The sequence below is a fragment of the Nanorana parkeri genome, unplaced genomic scaffold (assembly GCF_000935625.1).
Source record: "Nanorana parkeri isolate BGI_ZX_2015 unplaced genomic scaffold, ASM93562v1 scaffold848, whole genome shotgun sequence".
Taxonomy (NCBI): domain Eukaryota; kingdom Metazoa; phylum Chordata; class Amphibia; order Anura; family Dicroglossidae; genus Nanorana; species Nanorana parkeri.
The window spans coordinates 329,952-354,694 of NW_017307116.1; the positions used below are offsets into that span (position 1 = coordinate 329,952).

A 24,743-nucleotide genomic window follows, 5' to 3' on the forward strand; every position below is an offset into this window, starting at 1 on the left:
CACCTGGAGCATGGCTGCTAACATGCGAAACAATTACCATGGACAATGTTGTTAAGCTATTGTGTTTAACATCTGAATCTGTATATATTCAAATTAAATTGCATTGATTAAACTGGAACACAAATAAAAATACAATTATTTATTTATACAGCACCAACATATTCCGCAGCACTGTACAATTGTTTAGACAAGACAAGTAAGAAACACTGACAAAAATAATTGACATAACGAAACAGTAGGTGAGGAGGACCCTGCCCAAATTACACATTTAAAAACAGTATGGAAACACTGACAAATAAAAAGACTTTGATCCAATGTGTAGAAAAACACATAAGAAATTACATATATGATACAGTCTGTCAATAACATTAACACAGTAGGTTTTGTTTTTCAGAGACGCCTTTTCACATCAGTTTTATCACCTGGTGATCCAGCCAGTAGTTCAGTTATTTTACCATTTCTGTGAGGTGCAATTAGATGCATTAACCACTTGGTGTCCGGAGCCTTTTTTTTTTTTACTATTTACACAAACATGATAAAATCAGAATTTTTGGCTAGAAAACAGCTTCAAACCCCCAAACAATTTATATTTTCTGAAAGCAGAGGCCCTGTAGAATAGAAAAATTGCTAGTTGCAATTTTTTATGTTGCACGGTATTTGCGCACATGTTTATGAAACCAGTATTTTTAAGATAAAATACGCTGAAATGACATTTAGTGCACAGAAACAGAATATAATACCCAATTTCTTGGCAAAATATAAAAGATGGGTTCACATTCAGTAAATAGATACCAAACATGTCAAGCCTTAAAGTTGCATTGGCCCGTGAAGCCGCAAAAAACCTCAATACCCAAAATATCCAATAGGGGCCTTTTTAAAAGCTTTTACCGCTCATAATTTTAGTGCTAACAGTGATTAATGGCTCTAGAATTATTGCTCTCACTCCGACATTCACACCGATATGTAACATGTGTAGCGCAATTTTTGTTTTTGCACGCAGGCGCACAAACGCCTGTTGGCGTATGTATGTGCATGCAGGTGGGGGACTTTAAAACATTTGTTTGCATTTTATTTATTTTTTAATATGTTCATTTTAAAAAAAATGTAAACACTTTTGTTTTTCACTAACTTTATTGCTATCGCATAGTGGGCTAACAAGCCTCCTATACAATAGCAGGTAGGGTGTGACAGGTCCTCTTTATGAACACATCAGGGGTCTTTCAGATGGCACCTAGGGACCCCAAAAAAGCTGAGGAAGCCGAGATCTGCTTCCCCAGCTTCTTCTCCTGGCTCTGAAAGTGATGTAATACACATCACTTCCGGGTGCAGTGATCGGAGGAGAGATCAGCAGCTGGAAGCTCCGATCTTTGTGGGGAGACTCATCGTGCAGGTCCCGGGCCCGCACGGGGGACAGCGGAGCCCAGGGAAGCTGGCGGAGGGGTTTGGGGGCACATTCTGCCGATCGGTACAAACGATCCAGCGGCTGTATAGACGCCAGATCGCTTGTATTTTAACAGCCATCGCCGGTTGTTTAAAAAGACAACAAGAACACGGCTGCAACAGCAACTGTGTTCTTGGTATAACCACTTCTGTGGCCCAACGTATATTTATGTATTGCAGTCTGGAAGTGGTTAATATGCGTTTAAAATGGTTTTCTAAATGCATATAAATGCATCTAATGATTTCCAATAGATCTATTCACAATTTGCAGTTAGATGCAGTCAGTTCAGCAGCGTTTAGAAAAAAATAGAAGTCAGGTGCGTCCAGGAATTGTTTTGAACTTCTAAGCGCACGTAAATGCAAGGCATGCTGAAATCTCATGGCTACTCCAATAGGCTGTTCTAATGGAAAAAGGACACGTGGAAATAAATAAAAAAATACAGACAACTATGCTTTATGTGAGATATTTGCAGCATGCCAAGATATGTAACTACACAGAGGCTCTAGTCTAGGACATACAAAGGACTCAAATGTGGTATGCACCTAGAGTCTATTGCTAATGCCCTTACTACATTTGTCTAGGTCCTAGACAAATGTAGTAAGAGCATTAGCTCCAATAGTCAAATAGTCCAATGCTTGCTTGAATAATTAAATTCCAATGTTATGCAGCACACAACAAATAATCACAACTATGTATTTGAAACATTTCCATACTGCCTACATTTTCAATGACAAGTTATATACAGTATATGGAACAGGTTGAGATAAGTCAATGTAACAACCAGTGAGGCTGACCAATAAGGACGTGTTACCGCTATCTAAAATATAACTGTGTATATGTCTATTGCATCTGTAGCTGCAATATTTCTTCAATATGTCTATTTTACCACATTAAAGGGTGCTAATAATAAGGTGTAAAAAAATAAAAAAAATGGTCTCACTTGGAGGCACAGCTCAATGTTCATCATCATCAGATGGAAACTCTTCTCTAAATACGCCCCTTTTTATGAGTTTAATCAACACACTGTGACCTTGTAACCATCTGCTGTTAATACACCATTTTATTATTTATCAAACCAATTCTTTATAGAATGACTAATTTTATATTCACAGCTGCTCCCTCTTTTTCATGTCACAGCTGCTGGTTGCACTGTACAGTGAGCAGGCTTCGCCGAAGTCTGGCTTGGCACAGTGACCCTGGTGCACAGGCTTTCTCAAGTAGGCAGACTTGTTCACTCCAGTGTGTCAGCAATGTCATACAATCAGATACAGTTAATGTAAATGGTTTCAGATGAAAAACATCAGGTGACACCCAGTAACAGGAGAATAAATCGTTTGTGGTCAAGCCAGCTACCGGTAACATCTTAACAATTGTCCTCAACTAACTTTCAATTGCAGAAAAAAAGTCAAAAGGAACAACTGACCACAGAATATATATATTTATATGCCAGGAATGTTGTAGCTTGCATTAATACCTTTGAAAAATCAAACACTTTTTGACAGGGGGTAACTAGAAAATTGTCCATAAATATGGCTAGCTTTATTATCTTCCCCTCACCTTTAGTCCTGATGACTAGACAAATAGAAAGAGTAAATCTTTCTAGTAGGGACACAGACAGCAATAAAAATCTGACAATTCAAAGTTCTAACCCTTTCCTCACTATCTATAACAACAACAAAATGTACTTTAGATATACTTTAAATATGTGTAAATATTCTGATTTGTTATTATTAGGATGTTGAGAGGTATACAATGCACAAACAACAACAGCATAGAAAGGTGTTTGATTTCTTCTAATGCTTAAATAATCTCTCTGATATCATATATTTTATTTCTTTAATGTAAACTTGCACATAATATGTCTCTTCATTGCTCTGTAATGTTGGCTCCAAGTGATTTGTTTTCACATTTTGCCACGATTTCAACCAAATTATAGTGAGGAGAACTTACTAAGACTGGAACAGACTAAATCTGGAGCAGCTGTGCATGGCAACCAGTCAGCATCTAGCATTCATTTTCAAAGCTTAAGCCCTCGTTCACACCTGAACGTTTTGTAGCGCGTTCTACGCTCGACGAACGCTCTACAAAACGCTCAAAAATCTAAATCCCATTGTATTCAATGGTCTCGTTCCCACCTTGGCGTATTTCCGCCCGTCCCTAACGCGCTACAAAACGGCCCAAGCCTGAAAAGGTACAGGTACTACTTTGGGCCGTTTTGTTGCGCGTTTCCATTGGGATACAGCCAAGTAGCCTTCGGAAACGTGCGCCGGTCATGCAACTTTTTTACGCGCATATGCAATACGCCTAGGTGTGAACGAGACCTAACTGAACCAACTGAAGAAAGCAGCTGATTAGTTACTATGCACGTCTGCTCCAGTTTTAGCAAATTCCCCCAATGTATTTTAAGTGAAGATCATTTCTAAGTTGATATTTCAGTGTTTACATAAATTAACTTCCCTGTGACTTTCACATTGTTGCATGCTTGATTTTCCATATTTGTAGTAGCCTATTAAGAATATACATTTTCATATAAGCCAGTAGAGGGAGCTAAATGTGACTCATTCAGATTCTCCACTTAACAGCTGCTCAGATAAGATATCAACCACATTGTTTAAATGAGGATTCTTACATAGAGGCTTGTATTGTAAGAAAAGCACAATCACTATGTAGCACTGCAAAGCTAGGAGCCGAGCATGCATATGATATTGGATCACACAAACGTATTATTTTTTCCCCCCCAAACAACTAAAAAAACCCAATAAAGTCCTTTTAGGGAGACATACCTCAAGGAATAGTACAAAGTACAAACAGGACAAAGTGGGGGGGGGGGGGGGAGGGGGGCGGATTTATCAAAACTGGAGAAGATAGAACCTGGAACAGTTCCCCATAGTAATCAAGCAGTGTCTTTCTTTGAGTTGCAAAACTTAACTGACGAATCTGAAAAGAGAAGCTGACTGGTTACTATAGGCAACTGCTCCAGATTCTGTCTATTTTAGTTTTGATAAATCTCCCCCCATGTGCAGTAAAATTAATTCGATTTTACCATTACTCAGTATAAAGTAATTATAATGAAAGATTATTACTGACTGGTTGCTGTGGGTTACTCACTTTGCCATATTAAATAAGCAATAATGTCTGTTCATCTTTCACTGTAATTGCACCATTTCAAGTTATAATAATTCATCCAAACCTATACTCACAATCATCAACGTCTGCAGCTGTGTAATATATGTATAGTATAAAGCCATTATAGGTAGATTTACATCAGTTCAAAGTGAAGAGGATGATAACATTTGTGTGGGGAAAACGCACTGTTAAAATAAACAGGCTAATTTGAAAAGAAAATCTTTTATTCAAGTATCTTCAGATTTATAAAAGCCTAATTCAGTATAAAGAACACAAATACATCCTAAGCAATCTGCTGGCCACAGACAGGATTATTTCACAAATACAATAGAGAGCTCTGCTCATGCTAATCTCTGAACAGCTAGTTAAAAAAAATATTAAAATCTCATGGCAACAGTGATATAGGGTGCATGGTTATCAGGTCAGGATCTATTGAATTTGGTCCTGACCATGAAAGTCTAAGTTTGCTAGAGATTGACATGGCTATGTCTAGGTTGGGCCAAATTGTATTTCTATGGTCAAGTAGAGTGTCAAACTGATGGATGCAAAGGTGCATACACAACAGTGATGAAAACTCAATTCTAAGAAACAAGGAAACCAAAATGCTGCAACTATGCAAACAGAGTAAGCAACCACCCTATGGGGCCTTGTGAATAGAATCACAGGCTCCGGTCACACAAGTCTGTGCTGAACAATCTCTATGGTTCTGTTGCCAATCTCAATGCTTCGTTTTCAGTTTTGAATTGATTGTGATCCTTTCCACCATAATATAAATCCATTTTAAAATGTATACAAACAAGCCTAGCTAGTATAATTAATGGACTTAAAGCGGACCTTTACCCATGTCTTTAAAATAACAACAAACACACCTTTAGAAATATTTAGTAATGACAATCTACAAACACAAACTTCTAGATAATTGCCGGCTTTGTATTATTTGCATACCTTATCTCTCTCTTCCTTCCCAGTCTTCTGACAGTGGCCATGTTTACTAAGGGCAGATTATTAGATCTCTTATTACTTTCTGGATTTCTGGCACATGTGACTAGACGTGACCATGCACATCATCTCAGGGGAGGAAAATGCCTTTCCCTGAGATCTCGTAAGATTACAGATAAGATTTCCCAGCAATGCTCTGCTGAAGATAAGGCAATCCCAGCATGCATTGTGTTGGTAAACTGAAATAATTTGCACTTTCAAAGCAGGAAGTGAATGCTCTGCAAGTGTAAAGTATTTCAAAATCACAGCACACCTGACCTGACTATGTTATTATTAATCATCATCCATAGAGGGATGCATTGGTAGAATTAGATTTTTAAGTGTAAAGGTCCGCGTTAAATGTAATTGTATATTATACATAACATGGAGTAGGAGTCTGCAAATCTCAAATCTCTATTGTAATATTTTTGGAACATTATGTGTTTGTTTCTATATTAAACGGTGAGAAAACTTTAGCACCTGAAAAACAAGACACAATAGAGACATAACCAAATCTCACGTGGTTTAATTCTTAAATGCTAAAATCCAACAATCCTCCGAGGACCACATGCAACAAACAGCCCTTTCAGTCTCTATTGGCAAAGGACTAGAGATCATTAATTTCTGGATCCCAGGAGAAAACACTGTACCTGTAGAACATCTGGCATGCAAAACTTCACCAAAGACTTCATATGACTGTAACTACATAATTGCAAATTTTAACTAAGCTTGGATGAAGCATTACATACTGCTTTGCTTAATAATCAGTTCATGAAAATATACAGTGATAAAACCAAAAAAGTTACAAAACAACATTGCTAAAGCACTGCAAAAAGGGATTTTGCTTTGAAATGTGTTGTCTGTCTGTCTCTGTTTCTGTCTGTCTATCTATCTATCTATCCTCTAGCTAGGGAGAGAGAGAGAGAAAATTCAGTGCTGATACCTAAGTAAACTGTTAAACAGCCATGCAGTACTAACTGTCTTGTGGTTTACTACCCCCTGGCAAGAGCTGTCAGCCGTGAAACAAGGATGAGCAGCCCTGATGGTACACTACACTATATTGCTGGAAATGACATACCTTTGTTGCAGTCTTATGAATGCTACACTCCAATGGTTATAATTTTCAGGAAAAAAAAAATTCACCACATCCTCACTTATATTTCAGCTCAGCTGATCTGACTCTACTATTTATAGTGGGAAATAAGGGTCATGGTGCTGTAGGACATTTGCTGCTTCTACATCTTATTATGTATGTACAAGAACACTTTTTGTTCAAAATGTAGGCCTTTTTCACATTATGCCTGCATATTCTTGTATTGCTAAGCAGTGTCTGTCACAGTTGAACCTTCAAAGGATGGCTTTGGGAAGGTGATGATCTCTAACAAGTAAGAGGTCAAATTCCACTAGCTCAGCAATGATCTGGCTATGCAGGTCACTCTTTGCTCACTAAAGTACATTAATCTGCACAATATAAAATCACGCTTAATATCAAATACTAGAAAAGCAGATCTATCTATATTACTGCATGGGTTTGCAAAAGAACAAACCATTAACCGTTTAATTGTTTCAAGTCAAAATAACACTTTTAGATCAGTAAATCAGACACATTCCTTTCCCACTAAAGTAACACGCATTTTGGGGCAGTGAAAAGCATTCATGTAGATTCATATTAACACTTGTTTAATCAGCAAAACTACAGCAAGACATCTTGTTCACACAGAGACCCAGTGAAACGTACAACCACATTTAGAAAGCTTTATTTAGAAATGTTCCCACGTTATTTCTCCAGAGGACCAATGTCATGGTGTTGAACTCCAGGTGCCAGGTGCCTTCCAGAACCCCCAGTCCGTTTCAGAGCTGCTTGAATATAATTATACTGGCTGAATCAGGACTTCTCCCTCCATGGTTCATAATTAATCAACCTAATTAAAAGAAAATCCTTCTCTGCTTTGTTACTTGAAGGAAAGGGTAAATTGTCAGAGTTTACCCACTCAGCTTTTCCTCCATATTGTTCAAAGCTGCTGTGAGAAGCACTCTGCAGGGTAAACCCTTTAATACAGAACTACGCGTCATGCCATGTTCCCTTGCCAATCATGGCTGTAATGTTTATAACAGTAGAACTAGGTAGTAATGTTCACTTTTCACACATTTGAGTAGAGAAAATACATATATTTTTCTAGTGCTACCCACCAGGTCGCTAAACAAATGGAACAAAGAGCATGTTCTCCCCCTAGTGTAGCCCTAAATGTCTCAGTCTCCAAACAAAGCATCAAATCATCATGAAATTAAGGGCAGGTTTGGGCCATTCATGGCCACCTAAACTGTACAGGCACAAATGAATGAATCTGCCAAACAATTGCCACATACAGTACAGCAATTATAAACATACAATGACATCAGATCTCTGTTTAACGGTAATGAAAGTGAACCTGTTGTCAAATACTAGATTATTGGCAAGGCAAGAAAAGTCATAACAGAGGATAGTGGGAGAGGACTGGAACCACAGATTGGCGCCAAATATTATTACAAACACCCAGTATTATACTATCCAATAACCAAAAGGTGCAACACTGCATTCTTGGCACCAGATAACTATTGCATTACTAATGACACAAAGCACTACTGTGCCCGTTCTAAAATGTCATAGCTGGAACAACAATGATAGGAGTTTACCTAGCAAAAAAATTAGTTCATCATATTATGAACCATGAATAGCTCAGTATTCTGTACCTGGGCACTAAGTATGGCTTAAACAGTCTTTCCCAAACAATCCGTTCAAACAATCCTTGCATAGTCCTACATCTGTACTACTGAAAATAGCCACATGTCCTATTGCCAGCATGCAGATAGGATTTTGCCTTCTCCAAAATATCCATAGGAAACCACAAAAAACATACAAACTGTTTTATTATGCCCATGTGATATCTGTCACTGACAAATGACACTTGCAATGTTAGCACTGTTTCACCTACAATAAGGACATGTACCGTTCCACACTTTAGGCAACGCTGTCTTAGGACATTTTAAATGAGAAATATATGTATTGGTTTGTTTGCAGTTGCAGCAGACATAGCGCTTTCATATTCCTTACACTGTACCTCTGTCTCTTTCTAATATTTTCTTAACAGGTATAACTTCACTAATTTATTTGGTGAGCTGTAGCAGATTGGCTATCCTAATATAGCAAGGCGGCATACATTTTTGGCGTGAGTACAGCCAGACACATTGAATGTAGCATGCCAGAGCACAAACAGCTACTAAAGTTTTATCCATTATATAGGTTCAATTCACTATATTGTTATTTTCAACGTTTTGTAAAGAATGAATGTTATGGCAAATCTACTAAATACTGTATATACTGTATATAGTAGCAGAACCTGCACTCAATCCAAAAAATACTGCCTTGGTGCTCCAAGTGGTATAATAAAGGTTGGATAGGCACTAAAAGTCTTCCATGTGAGTAAAGACATCAAATTATAGGCTTGTTATACAGACATTTCAGTGGGTCACATCCTGCTTTCCTTAAAAAAAGGCAGGCTGAGTCCTGCAAAACATTGGTATAATAAACCTATTAGTAACCGACCTTCCTGACCTCTCCCCTCGTGGGCACTCAAAGACATCCCTCGTGTGTCACTGGCTCTCTGTCTCCTCGGCTGTCTACAAGGTGCCTCCAGCACACACAGCCACCTGGCTCCCCTCTGACGTCTGGGTGGAGTCCTCCTGACTCCTGAACACCTCTGTTCCTCTTCCCAGCTGGAGCCCAGAACTCTAGCCAGCACCCTTTCCATAAGGGCTATGCACAAGTGTGCAATCATTAGGTTCTGGCCCCTACTAAACCATGGACCCAGGAATGGAGATTTCATCCCTCCCAGTTCTCTTTGAAATCTCCCAGTTGCAGGATCCCGTACCAAATCCAGGTTTTCTGGAGAGAACTGCAAAGCCAGTTCTTTCCCAGCAAAATAAATTGTTTCCTGGAACTGCTCAGTCTCTCTGGCTGAGAGTCCTGGGTTACTACAACCTCCAGTTCCACTGTGGGATTGCCACACAATACCACAATATATATATACACACACATATCTTTACATACATGTAATAAATGCTTACCCGAGAGTACAATAGTTATATAAATTTCACAAGCATAGAGCAACTATTTCTATGTAGCAGCTATGCCAATGCTTTCATGTATAAGTGTTTTCTGATTCTTAACCTACGGGGATAAAAATTGTGTTCTATTTCTGGCACCTAACATTTTACTGGCTCCTGAAATGTGTTTGTAAGTAATAGAATCAGTCAATAGCATAGATTTATATCCTAACCTTACATTCCAAACCACAGTTTGATTGCCATAGTCTCTGCCAAAAAGAACATCAAACACATTTCCCAGCTATACAATATACTGCTCAACAGTAATATGGGATCTTTTCAATGCTGGTTTTGTATTTATCTAACTAATCGAGGAAAAGCAGTGCATTAACTTTCATTTTGTATTTTAAATATGTTTTGGCTCACACTCTAAATATTTCATCTCATATTTATCATAGCTTTTACAAACATGAGTTAAGATCATACTTCTGTACCATTATAACTTTTTTCTGTTAGTGACATTCATTGTAAATAAGTGGAAGAAAACTCCATCTGGGCAGAAGCAAGAGAAGGGTATTAGAGTTTCAAGAAAAGAAAAAAAAGCATAACCTTATCTATTGTCCTCACTTCTGTCTTATACCTAACTACTTTACACATACATACATACATACATACATACATACATACATACATACTTTATCCTTATTAACTGTATAAATTATTGTGCATTGTAAACATGGGCCACAGTTATAGGGAAAGGGGGTGTTTGAGTGGAGTCTAAAGAGTTACTAAAGTTCAAGAAACATGAAAGCATCTCTTTCTCTAGTATGATATTCTGTACAGTTATAAAGTAGGACATATGAAGATAGTATATAAAAACAAAGATAAAGCTTGTACAAAAGGCTATTATTGTTCACATACATAGATTTTCTATATACATACACAAATGTAGTTTGCATTCAGGTGCATTCCACCTACATTTTAGATCAGTTCATTGATAGGTGCAGTTGAACTTCTAAGCTGCATCAACGGGTTTCCAGCTGCTTTTGTATTCCCATTGATTTGTATGAGGACAGAAGCAGTTCTGATGAGAAGGGCCTTGACATAGGTTTTAATAGTGTTGCCAAAGATGGATTATGGCCTTGGATCTCGAGTGAAATCTTGTACCCACAGTTAAGTGTGGGATTTAATGTCTTAAGAGTGTGTTAGGCACTGGGCAGGAAGCTTACATTTAATGAAGGCTCCAAATGAACATTTAGGAAAGGGATTGTCAAAAGCAAAGGATGAAGTGCCACACCAAAATTAGAAATTTGATTCCAATTAAAACAGTTTGACAATGTTTGCATTCGTAGCCTATGTGTTTCAGGGGTCAAACAGTGCCCTCTTCCTAGGTCTTGAATGTGAAGGTAGTACTCCAATAATACGTAGTTGACAGGGGCGTCCTTAGCCTTTTCTGCTTCCTGAAGCAACCAGAGGGGGTGTTGTTGGATGCTGCACAATAAGTGGTGATAGGGGGTTGGCGCCAGTGGAGAATGACGCCACTAAAAGACAAACAGTAAGATGTGTAAGGGCTCTGCATCTCCCTGCCCAGATCTTAGCAACCTGGGAAGCTCTGGCCGGCATCCCGCTGAGCACCTGGCAACCAGTGAAATCACTAGTTGCCAAGAGGTTGCCAGCATCTCCCTGCCCAGCTCTTAGCAACCTGCAAAGCTCTGGCCAGAAAGGGGGCGGCAAACATTGTGCAGCAGAGCATCTATACTGCTCTGCCTGCTGCCCCCCATGACCCGAAGAGATGCCACCTGAGGCAACATTATACGTGCGAGGGACATGCCTATATTATCATTATAGACAGGTCCCTCATGGTTGAGGTGATAAACATGGCAATGTAAGTAGGCATGTTCCAAAGCAGCTGATTTAAGCAGCCTGCACATTCCTACAATGTACGCCTTGATGAAAGGGTACAGTTTGACCCATTAAATGTGCTGGATACATTTGCAGTACTTGTAAAATTGTTTTCATGAAATTACATTTCTACACTTGTTTTGGGTGTGGCACGCCATCCTTTGCTTGTAAACAGGTCCTAATAGTGGATGATATCAGGTAAAAGGGGAAGGGGGGCATAACAGTATAAGTATTACCCACAAAGGAATAGCTAGTCACTGAAGTAGGTTAACCACAGGCTCATAGCTGTAAAACTATGCAAACCATACAAACCAGAAAACAATCTAATCATGGAAATACACATTTTTCGCTAGGGTTTATCTTGACGCAAACATTTTTTACAGGGTTTATCTTGATACGGACACTTGGAAACAAAGCAGACAGAAAATTCCACCCTAGAGGATAACAATCCAGCCATAACTGTTTCACAGTGAACAGGGGAATTTGTTGTGTTTTTACCACATGCATGTACATGCACATAACATGGACATCACATTCAATGGAAATAAGCCTAACTTTTCTAGAACTATGCTAAAGCTCATACAATATTTTTTTATTGGAAAGTGAAAGGCAAATCCAGCTAATATACAGTATATATATCACACTTAATATGATCCCAATGCCCTTTGCAGAACATATACATTTGCTTAGAGGTAAGCATTTTTAGAAAGAAAAATTTGATAATATAAGTTGATTTATGTAAAAAATGTCAGTAATATGTTTATTTCTGCATCACTCAGCAATATTTCTACATGAATATGTATTTACAGGTCACATTGTTTTTTTTCTTCAAACTAAGGCATCAGATTGTCTCATTGCAATAAATAAGATAAGGCCTACCAACAAAAACCAGGAGGAACAGATTGATATACACTTTTCTTTAGCAAAGGCTTCAGTCATTTCAGAGCTACATGCCATATCTGCAAAAGCAGAAGTCATGCGTCCATGTAATGACTAGCAGCTATTTGGAGGGAAATCAGAATTTTATCTGTAAAGCATCTAAGTGTTTGACTTTCTCTGGCTGTCAGACCGTGGAGATGAATACATTTAAACAGAGGTGACGGAAATGGAAAAACTATTTACATGAATTGTTTGTATCAGAAATGTCCTTGTTATTATAATGCACCTCCTAATGCACTTCACAATTTCCTTTCCTGTAAAAACAGATCTTCAGTGTTGGTGCCATACTCTTGTGCACCGTACAACAGACATAACATTTTCCAGGCTGGGATCATACTGGAAAAGTTTAAAATTGCATAACAATATTAAGTGCATTTATACTTAAATGTTAACTTAAAGTAGAACTATGGCCTCCCAATAAAAAAAGTGTGGCAACGATTAATTATAAATTCATATGCATTTAAAGGAGAACTATGGGGTCAGGGATTTTCTCCATAGTTCTTTTAAGGGTCACGGGAGAACACAAACTAGCGTTCTCCCGTGACCCAAAGTTCAGTATACTGCGAGCTATACTGAGACTCCGCAGCTGTCTCAGAGATCCACCCAGGTGCGGGATTGACAGCAGGCTCTGCCTATCCAGAGGCAGAGCCAGCTGTGCCCGCCCGCTCCCCCGTCCGTTTTGCCAGTCAGCGGAGGATCAGACAGGGGAGGTGGGAAATCCCTGCAGGGAGCCGTGAGTGACAGTCACGGCTCTCTGCAGGGATAGATCGAGAAATGAGCAAGCGCCGGTATGTGTTCGCTCACTTCCCGATCTACTGAGCCGACCTGTGACAGTCTCATTGTCACAGGTCGGCTCAGATTATGAGGCTGAGTAAAAATCACTCGCCTCATAATTCTCCTTTAAAGTTTTCTCTTAGTCCCCCTGCGTCCCACAAATACCTCTTGCATTGCCAGTCTACCTAATGAAGCTTCCTGACAGATAAACAAAGATGACACAATCACCTTTATTTAAGAAAATACTATTTTCATCTTACACAAGTGCTGGCCATGTTACCAACTGTCTGGGATTCTAGTCATGTAATCTCTGCAAAAGGAGAGAATCAGAATCGCAAATTCTTTCCTTTAATAAAGATTATGTAACCAAATGCAAGTATATATTAACCCTAGAAAGACTGTTAACATATCTTTAAGTTAACATGTAAGTGTAGTTCTGCTTTAAATGTGCATGTCATAAGTTGCAAAGAAAGAAGGTAGGGGGATTTACATTCTTTTTTTAAATAAACATGAGGGGACAATAAACTTATTTTTCCATAAAGTTCATGTATAGTCTTTTTTTTTTTTCTTTTTTTTTTTTAGGAGAAAAGATTTACGATAAAAAAGACAACTTAATGTAAATAACTTTAGTAGTGTGTGTTAATGTTTAAAAAACCATGTTTGTATGTACACTGTGTAATGATGTATGTACTTAAAGTCCTATAAAATGTTTGTGCTTTGCTGCTCACAATGCAAGACTAAAGGTGCCCATACACCTTACAATTATCTGCAGATTTTCTGTGGTCAGATGGAAAAAGGGCAACAGATTGGCCCAGGTGGAGATTACTCCATCCACACAGTTAAGTGTAGATGGAGGAATCTGTTGCACCTTTTCCATCTGACCACAGAAAATCTGCAGATAATTGTAAGGTGTATGGCCAGCTTAAGAAATGACCAAACCATTAAAAACAATGTTGTCTTTTGGTAGCGGATATCTTATCCCAACAGATTTTAAGTAGTCAGAAGTAGGAGCTGATCAACTCTACCTCCAGTGGCCAATTAACACATATATGTTGTTAGCACAATAACATAAATATGAAAAAGCAAGTATGTAAAAATAAAAATCAACCCATTCTTTAAGGGAAACACTTAAATAACAAATCCTACATGTTCAATAAAAATAAAAGATACTTTTCCTTTAAACAATTTGAAGACCCACCCTTAATCTATGGGAAAGCTAGCCCTAAATATAAACTGTACAAAAATCTTGCCCCCATCTTCTCATACATCCCCATAATAAGTTAAGCTCACGTTTAACCTCTTGCCGTCCACCCGTAGTAGAAAAACGGACGGACGGCACTGCTGCATTGGCGGGTTGCCGTCGCCAGACGGCATACAAAAGCTAATTGAAACAGACTTTGCAATAGTTTTAGAAACGGTTATATGTGGTGCATTATTTTCTGAGTTTAGGAATCCATCCACCTGCCTGCATCAATAGCTATGTTCCACCCACTTACCAATCATCTACTTTCTGATAGTGATGGACACGTATATTTGAGCAGCTGCTTATGAGAAGAAAGTGTGTTATGAACATTGGTAAATGTAATCTAATGCTGAATTTCCCATTTTGGCTATTTTACAGATGGGCAACACAAATATCAATGTGGGAAACTCCATGTGAATGCCCTGTGAACTCACACCAACAAATTCTCTTATTGGTAGCTCAGAGTTTGGAACATCGTATTTAGCATTTATAGGACAGCATGTAAATGTAGTATCAGCATTACACAAAAAACGCGAATTAAAATTGCAACATGCTTCTGCCGCACGTTTTCGGGTGTTTCCATTAAAGTCTATGGGGCAAAAACGCATTGTTAACCAACCAAAGAAGATCATGTACCTTACTGGGCGTTTTCCTGCTGGCATTTTACTGCTCAAGTGTGAACAGGGGCCATTGAAAATCATGGGATTTCTTGTGTTGGCCATTTAAAAACGCTTTTCAACTGCTCAAAAACGCTTAGGTGTGAACCAGGCCTTAGGGCCCCTTCACACCAGATGCTGCACTGAAAATGCTGAAATGCTGATCCCAGCACTCAGCTTATTTTTTTTTGGTTAGAACTTTATTGAAATGTCACAAGTGATGTTTCATTCAGTGCTACGGGCACATCGGGGTGCAAGGTGGTTGTACCGTGTCATATCCCTCTGCATTGAAAAAGAGAAAGCCGTTCCTACTGCAACTCGGTGATGTGTAAAGGCAAATTGCCTTATCTTGCATTGGGGCTGTGCTGGAAACAACGGCCAGCGCAGCTCCAACGAAGATGGTGAGAATGGACCCTTACTGAAAGAAATGTGGAAGCTGCCATTACCAGTTCCCTGGTTGTCTCTGGGTCCAATATCTTCTGGGTCACAATCAGACTAAAGTAAAAAAGTATGCAATCAGACTAAAGTAAAAAAAACAAAAAACATGCATATATGTTTGGGACTGCCAATTAATAAAGTACTGAAGCCATTATATGACCAGATGACATATTTTCAGAAGGAGAGGTTAGCAATGGCAGCCTACATATATCTCCCACTACAGCTTTTGCAATTATTGTAATATTTCAGTGGATACTGAAAGCAGTGATTTTTTTTCCAGGTGATGATTAGATTTTCTTGTTCAGAATAACTCATTATTACTCTGTAGCTACCCATGTACTCAAAGATAATTGTAAATCTTTGTTGTATTATTATGTTAAAAAAAGAACAGCTCCCAAATAACAAGCTCTGCCTTTGACCATCAAGTGAGTAATTAAAAACAAGTACTCTTAAGTGAACATTACCTTTTTTGCTTCATACATTTAATGTATATGCCATTCAGGTTTAGGTATGTAATCATAATAAGTGCATATTTTTCAGAATTAAACACAAACTAGTATCTTTGGGAGCAGGTAGTGAAGAGGTTCAACAGCACCAAAAAGATTACCAAAATGATCATATTTCTGGAATGGGCTCACAATAAAGCAAATTGCATGCTGAAATTTAGGCCTGGAATGTGCGCTGAATAAAAGCTTCTGATGAAGCTGGGAGTTATTCTAAACTGTGGGCACCAGAAGCATACAATCATTGTACTACAGTAAAATGAATGCATTTTATTCATTCCATTCATGGAAATGAGACAGGAAAAATAAAAAGCCCCTGAATTCAAGTAATCCCACAGAAGGGAAATGCACATTGAATTTATGTAAAAAGTGAAAAACAGAGCTAAATGATATACCAAATATATAGTAAATATAAATTAAAGGGGCAGCAGGAATCATTTACAATATTGTTTCCACAAAAGAATATCTACTCACACTTGTGGAAATCTCTATACTGTTAATGTTTAAAGAGGATATTACAAATATTGACATATGAACTTAAGAGTGTGAAGCCTTCATATCCAATAACCTTATTAGATACCCTGAAGACAGTATTGCATTTAAACAACACATCTGAATTGTGCAAGATTTGTAAAAAGAACTTGATAACTGGCTGTTATGGGGAAAGTGATGTATGTAAACATGGCAAGGCTAAACAAACATGTTTAAGTTGGCACTTCTCTCTCTGCCAAGTTTTACTTTCTTTTTTTTTATATATATCACGAATTTAAGTATTTTTTTTATATTGTGATCACAATCACAAACTACAGCATAATTGTGATGGAAAACAGATTGAGGAGAAGGCATACAAATCATGCAAGTCTTGGTGATCAGATTTGCTCAAGTAAAAATATAGACTACAGTTGGGCAATGAGCTATACACAACATGACAATTTTCTAAATCAACATATATGATGTATGCAATAAATGGCGTGTGCTTTTTTTCTTTGTTACTGATAATGCACAAACCGATTTAAAGTAGAACTGCAGGCTAATGTTATTTTTTTTAAATTCTGTATAGAAAAGGGAATTGTTATAATCTCCATGAGGCTTTTACTTTTATTTGACCCCATTAGGGAGATTTTCTCTCCTCCAACTACCTATCACCCGGAAAAGAATTGAAAGCATTCTTTCAACTAAGAAACAAATAGCCATTCCCATTAATTTCAAAATAAAATAGTTTTAACTCCTGTCTGTGTCCCTTTGCCCCTTCCTACCTGTCACATTGGCCAGAAACTGAGGGGAAACTTTTCCAACATGGACACAGACAGCAGTAAAAATCTGACAGAGGTCATATCCCCTTCCCACTCCATCCAAAAAAAAAACAAAAAAACATGTTGACCGGAAGTAAACTTTAACGATCTCTGAAGAAAAAAACAAAATAATTGCACATATGTAACACTTTCACCACAGTAGTTTTTACTCTGTACTAAAAACCTTTTTAACATAAGCCATTTGTTTACAACAGACACATAAAATGAAAAAATCCCACTTCTTCCAGACAGCATTCTCGTGTCTGGTAATCAATGAGAGATCAATAAATACCCATAAAAGTCACTGTTTATGACTTCACATTTGCATAGAAAACAAATACATACAATGAGGAAAATGGTAGCAAAGAGTTGCTGTAGCAACTTGTGAAAGTTTAGTCTTGCTATTGTCAAAATCTAGAAATAGTCACAGAATTCTTTCTTTCTTCTTTTTCCACATATTAATGGGAGATTGGTTGACCTTCACCTGTTGGGCATCTGTGCCCAGAGTGACAATGTAGTGCTGGGTGAGAGAGCATCGGAGGAGAGTTTTATAGCCACTGATACTAAAATTAGAAACTATTATTGTGAACAATACCATTAATGCTGTGGGTTATCCATGTGGCCACTGACACCAATGCTGGGAGTTATCATTGTGGCCATTGACACCAATGCTAGGGGTTATCATTGCCACAACTGATACCCATGCTGGGGGTTATCATAGCCACTGCTGACATCAATGCTGGATGTTATCATTGCCACCGCTGACATCAATGATGGGAATATCATTGCCACAATGACACCAGTGTTAGGGTTTATTTTTGCGGCCACTGACACTAATGTTGGTATTTATTATTGCAGCCACTGACACCAGTGTTGGTATTTCTTACTGTGGCCATTGACACTAATTCTGGGGTTATTATTGCAGCCATTGACACCAATGCTGAGGGTTATAATTGCATCCACTAACACGAGTGCTGGTAGTTATTTTTGCAGCCACTGACACCAATGCTGGGAGTTATTATTGCTGCCACTGACACCAACGGTGAGGGGGTTATTGTTGTGGCCAATGAAACCAATGCTGGTAGTTATTAATACTCTGACTGACACAAATGATAGGGCTTGTTTTACTCATATTTTTTCTTCAATGTGCATTGCCATTGTGTGGCCCTATTGAAGTGCTGGGGGCTGCCCTTGAGACCCTCTAGCCTTTAAGCTGACCTCCATTGGCCTGCAGACTGTGTTCGAAGGCTGGCTTTTGAGCACATGGGCGTGCGGGTAGGCAGCCATAAAGGGACCAAACAACTTTCCTGTATTTCCTGGGACACGCACAGCAGGCCCAATAAACTATCCGTAATGCGACACAACCTTTTTACTAGTGTGACAAATAGACAAAGATTCACAATGCATTTTCCTGTTGAATGTGACGTGCTTAAAAAATAGTAAAATTTATAATTTGCATTAGTTCACAGAAATGTTGCAAGTTATGTGACATGACATGTAATTGAAAGCCTGCATATATTTTATGGGCATACTACAAGTGCATTAGTGAGCCAAGCAGGACTCTATAAACTATGCTTACTGCAACATAAAAGATATTTTGTAACAATTTGCAACTTTTTTGTGACAATTTATACATAATTTCCCTGTCACAACTTCTCACTCTAGACCACCAATAGTTTATTGTGAACAATAATAAGTGAGCAAAGTTGTTAAAAAACAGCAATCCACACACATTACCCGGGAGAATGTCCATTGCAAGCCCTGCTCTGCACAAACTTTACTCATAGTGCTCCCCTGTTTTGTCAGGCTCCTTCCCCCAGCACTATGCATTCTGTATAAAAGCCCTTCTGTGCGCTGCTGTCACAGTGGAGTACACACAATGCAGCCACCTTCTCTCCCTTCACTCCTGTGCAGATTATGTACAAAATCCTGGAAGCTGTCACTGAACAGAGGGTAAAGGATCCAGGCTACACAAAAATGACAATGCACAAGGCTGGGAAACTTCTGCTATAGGGATTGGGTGGTGCATTACTTTTAATTGTTGTCTGCGACAGTACAACAAGCCCTCACCGACCTCTGTAGCCACAGGCACTTAGCTTACCCTGCTCCCACTCCCACCAGTGGCTTGGCAGTCTTCCTACGGATTTCTAATGTACACAGAGAACAGGTGCTCTCTGGGGGAAGAGTGGGGGTGGACAGAATAAGCTGAAAGGGTGGACTTGAACAACTTCCGTGCTTCTGCTGGGAAAATTGAAGATGAATTGCTCAACAGTACCTAAAGCTACAGAGATCAATAAGGGCTTGCCAGATACCAACTGCTCAGTACAGACAAGTGATTTCTTTAGGTAGGTGGTAAGTACAGGCAGAGAATCAATTAGACTCTGCTAGATTATCATTACAAGAGCTTTGCTCAGCCAGGGGTGGCTTCTTTTTCTCATCTTTAACGTTCCCTAAGGCTGTAAGCTTTTGTAACTTTCCTATTTGTTTAGAAGATGCAGTTGCGGTAACCTCCTCTGTCAACCCAAGGGTTCCAAAGGTGGATTTAAAGGGAAACACCTAAACATAAAGAGGGCATGGTGGTACACTATTGTGAAAACATTATAAAATCATCGCCATTTACTATGTTTGGTAGACATTCTTTAAGAAGGCAACAAACACAATGATATATCTGGCAATAGCCAGCACATGTTTGCCCGTAAAATGTATTCACTGTAAGCAGCACATAAAAAGAAAATCCAGCATATTGCATGTAGTAATGACAATATTGCACTCTGCTAGTTACACTATTCAAATGTATGAGAACAACAGTTCCCTCATGATCCACAGCAAGTAAATTCACATACTACAGCCAATTAAAAAGTATCAGTTCTCTGAGGTAGACGGTAATTACATAGTAGGCCAAACGGAAGCACAAATAAACATCCCATAAATTACTTCAATCAATTACTCTACTCTTCAGTCTGATTCTATTGTGTGTATGAATTACAATGCTGTGACTGATAACAGAATTCACACTTCAGACTCTGGTACCGAGTACCTTTGCATTTGTTAGTACACTCACAGGAGAGGGTGAAGTAAGTAGTCAACACATACATACATACATATATATACAGTGGCAAGAAAATGTATGTGAACCAGGAGAATTAACTGGTTTTCTGCAGTGATTTGCCATATAATGTGATCTGATCCTCATCTAAGTCACAACAATAGACAAGCACATAATGTGCTTAAACTGATAACTACTTCAAGCAAGCCCTTTCGATAGCTCTGGATCAAACCAGCACAGCGTTCAGGAGGAATTTTTGACCATTCCTCTTTACAAAACTGCTTCAGCTCAGACACATTTGCAGGATGTCTGGTGTGAATAGCTCTCGAGGTCATTCCACATCATCTCTCTGAGGTTAAGGTCTGGGCTCTGACTGTGCCACTGCACAGTCTGAAGTCAGGCTGTGGTGAATTTACTTTAATGCTTAGGGTCATTGTCCTGCTGCATCACCCAACTTCTACCAAGCCTCAGCTGGTGGACAGCCACCCTGACATTATCCTGTAGGATATTTTGGTAAACTTGGGAATTAATTTTCCCCTTGATGATGGCAGGGAAGTAAGCCCAAATAATGATTTTTCTCTGCACCGTACTTCACCATTGGGGTGATGTTTTGATGTTGGCAAACTGTACCCTTTTTGTGACATGCATAGTGCTGAGTATTAATGATGCACCGATACCAGTATCCGTGCCAATACTGGGCATTTTCATGAGTACCCGTGCATTCACTCTTTAAACACAAGCGGCTGCTGTAAGGTCCCACGCTTGCAGCCTTTGTAGTCCTTCTACAGCTTGGAGTCAGTGGCAGAACTACCAGGGTCGCAGAGGTTGCAGCTGCGTCTGGGCCCTGGCACTCCACCACTCTCCTAAAAGCATTAGTCTGTATTGTTTTAAAAAACTGTCACATGACACTAAAAAAAGGTATTGGTATCGTCGAGTACTTGAGGAAAAATATCAGTACTCGTACTCGGTCTTTAAAAAAATGGTATTGATGCATCCCTACTGAATATTCTTCCCGAAAAATGCAACTTTTATTTCTTCAGTTCACAAAATATTTTCCAAATAGTGTCGTGGCTTGCCAAGGTGCTCTTTGGGAAGCTTCAGGCGTGCAGCAATATATTTTTTTTTTGTATAGCATTGGCTTCCTCCATGGTGTTCTGCTATTAACACCATGCCTGTTCAAATACTTTGTATGGTAGGGGGATGTTTGCTAGTCCCAGTGATGTCTTCAAGCCTTTAGCTGTTACTCATGGGTTCTTCTTTACCTCTTTTAGGATTCTGCGTTGTGTCTTTGGAGTCATTTTGGCTGGGCACCCACTTCCACGAAGAGTAGCCACAGTATTAAACTATCTCCATTTATAGACAATTTGTCTGTCTTTGATCGTATCTTCAGAGAGCTCCTTTTTGCGAGGCATGATTCACATCAGTTGATGCTTCTTATGAACAGCAATCTTAAAATGTTTGAGTGTCTTTTATCAATCAAAGTGGCTCTAAACCACACCTCCAAACTCATTTCCTTAATTGGACTCTAGGTGTGCAAGCTACTGAATCCAATTAGCTTTCGTTCAAGCAATTAGTCTATGGGTTCACTTACGTTTTCCTCCAGCACTATGAATGTTTAATGGGTGTGTTCAATAAAGACACCAGAAATTAGAATTGTTTGTGTGTTATCAGCTTAAGCACATTGTGTTTGTCTATTCTTGTGGCTTAGAGGAGGATCAGATCACACAAATTACTGCAGAAAACCCAGTTAATTCCAAGGGTTCGCATACTTTTTCTATATCAATACACACACACACACACATTGACCCTCCTTCCCCTTATCCCAAGCATCTAATTGTGGGAAGCAAGGTAAACATCTTTTCTCCGTCCAGGTCTAGAGGTGTGCTATCTACACTGCACCTAAACACGAGAAGAAGATATCTGCCTCTAACAGTTTGTGATCAATATTCCGGGGGATTACAGGAGCGCATTATAGACATCATTATTTATGGCTCCTGCCAGTGACACTGAACAAAGTTATGCATAGCAGATGTCTTCCTCTTGCATGGTTCACATTCCTTGTACATAGAGAATTGTTTACAGAGGAAGATGTAATCCTTTTACAGAGGCAGAGGTAATAGTTTCTATTTATATAGTTGCTTGGTATCCTGGATATATTAAACAAGATAATTGGTTTGGAGAGTACAGTAATCCTTTAAAGAAGAACTCCAGGCATAATTATTCTTAACCCTTGCACTTACCCCCCTTCCCCACAAGGGTTAAGTGCTTATTTTCACTCTAGGTATGGAAATAAAGAAATGCGCACCTTCACCTTGGAAATGGTTGGCTGCTACTCTGGTCCCTGAAGCCTGTCTTCTCTTTTGCTCCAACATTTGAATGTCCAGTGGCGTCCTCACGTCCAATACACTGTGGACGTAATGACTCACGGGACCTTAGACCTCTGGAGCGGAGGGGGAGCGAGGAGGCAGGGAACCGTCTCACAGCTAGTCAGCTCTGAGGTTCAAGTGAGTATAACTTTTTTTATTGTCATCCCTAGATGAAAAAAAGCATTTAACCCTTGCAGTGCAGGGGAAGCCCCACTGCAAGGGTTAAGAATAATTATGCCGGGGGTTCTTCTTTAAAGATACTGTAAAATATGGTGAGCAAGATTCATATACATTTAATTTATTTCCATAGAACAGACAGACAAACATAGAGCGGGTTTTGGAGTCACCAAAGCTTCCAGTAACAGCAACTAAAACAATGAATAACACAAGCACTTACCTCGATGTCTGTTAGTAGTTTTGTCAAACATCAGCATGGCATCTTCAACCTACAGAAGAAAGAGAGGCATTTAGAAAACTGGAAAATTGAGATTATTAGAAAAAGGTGTGTTGTTAATATCTGTAACAAACATATAATGATGACTTCAGAAATAACCCACATTTTCTGTTCAGCATTCAGGCACAGGGCCTGGTTCTTCCTAATAAGCAGGCACCTATAGCTATAAAAGTCTCCTTGAAATGGAAGACTGAAAAAGGTTATATGAGCCTTTGCATGACACCTTCCAGCCCAATATGCTGATTTGTACAGTAGGGCAAGTGATATTCCTAACAATAGGAAATTAAGTAGATCAAGGAGCAGAGATTTAAGCATTAAAAAAATTACAAAATTAACAAGAACTGTTCCCCCATATTACCATGACCCCTAACCTAAAAGGGAATTAATTGTCTTTATATTTATATTCTTTATTTTAGTTTTGGAGGGGAGAAAGTGATGCAAACAATCAAATATTTGTTAATACAATAAAAACTTTGTTTCTATTAATTTTTTTTATTCATTTATCAATTCTGTGCTTTGCAGAGCTACAACATGGTTGAACTTACCGCCAATGATTGCCAACAATGCACCCCGTATGTTGCTGATAGCTTATCACAACAGTTGTTGAGAGAAACAACTTAAAAAAGAACTATGGCTATAGTTCTCTTTTGGGTCATAGGAGGACATTTACTAAATTTACTAATGTCCTCCTGTGACCCAAAACTCAGTATATAGTGGGCTATTGCACACTATATGCTGACAGTGCAGAGCTACGCTACAGCCAGGAAAGTCGTGATCCACCCCGCTGCCTGATTGACAGATGGCTCTGCCTCTATAGAGTCAGAGCCAGCTATGCTGGCCCCCTCCCCTCTCTGTTTGTCCAGCCACCGTTGGAGAGGGGAGGGAGGGGGGGAGTGGCTGACAGTCACCACTCTCTCTGCAGGGAGCAGATCGTGAACTGAGCCATTAGCGGTTTTTGATCACTCAGTTCTCGATCAATAGATAGCTCCCTCTAGTGACCCATCTACTGAGGAGCAAGAGCTATAAAAATGTTTAGGACATTTTAAAAAATGACTTTGTGACAAACACTGTATAGATAGCTCCTACATTTGCTTAAATCCAGTATATTTTCTCTTTAACCTAACCTTAACACTCCCTTCACCCAAACCCTAAAATGTGAAGTCAACCTATATAATAAATAATGCATTTTAGATGAACATTTCAGTACTTTTTTCAGGTAATAGGCATCAAGGTGGTAGACATACCTAAAGTCAGTTCTTGACTTCACCATTAACCTTACCCTAACTTCTGCTATTGTAACTAAGACCCTTGCTCTACAGACCACAGAGCTAACAAACCTGTCTTGTGCCTATAGTCCTGTAGCTAAGAAGTGTGCCTAAAAATCTTTTTTTTTTTTAAAGGTAAGACTGTACGCGTTGAAAAATAAAAGCTAAATACATTAGTAGTCTACACTTTACCTGAAAGCCAAAAGCAAAAGTGCAAATATCAATCTGGACAAATGT

The 24,743-nt window shown here is 38.9% G+C and overlaps 1 protein-coding gene across 1 annotated transcript in view; it reads right to left on the reverse strand.

Moving 5' to 3' along the window:
- MSI2 (musashi RNA binding protein 2) overlaps window positions 1–24,743 on the reverse strand; it is a 608,564-nt gene that overhangs the window by 244,506 nt on the left and 339,315 nt on the right. The window contains exon 7 of the mRNA XM_018565450.1: window positions 23,185–23,233. Within this exon, the coding sequence (XP_018420952.1) occupies window positions 23,185–23,233 (49 nt within the window). The remainder of the gene's footprint in view (window positions 1–23,184; window positions 23,234–24,743) is intronic.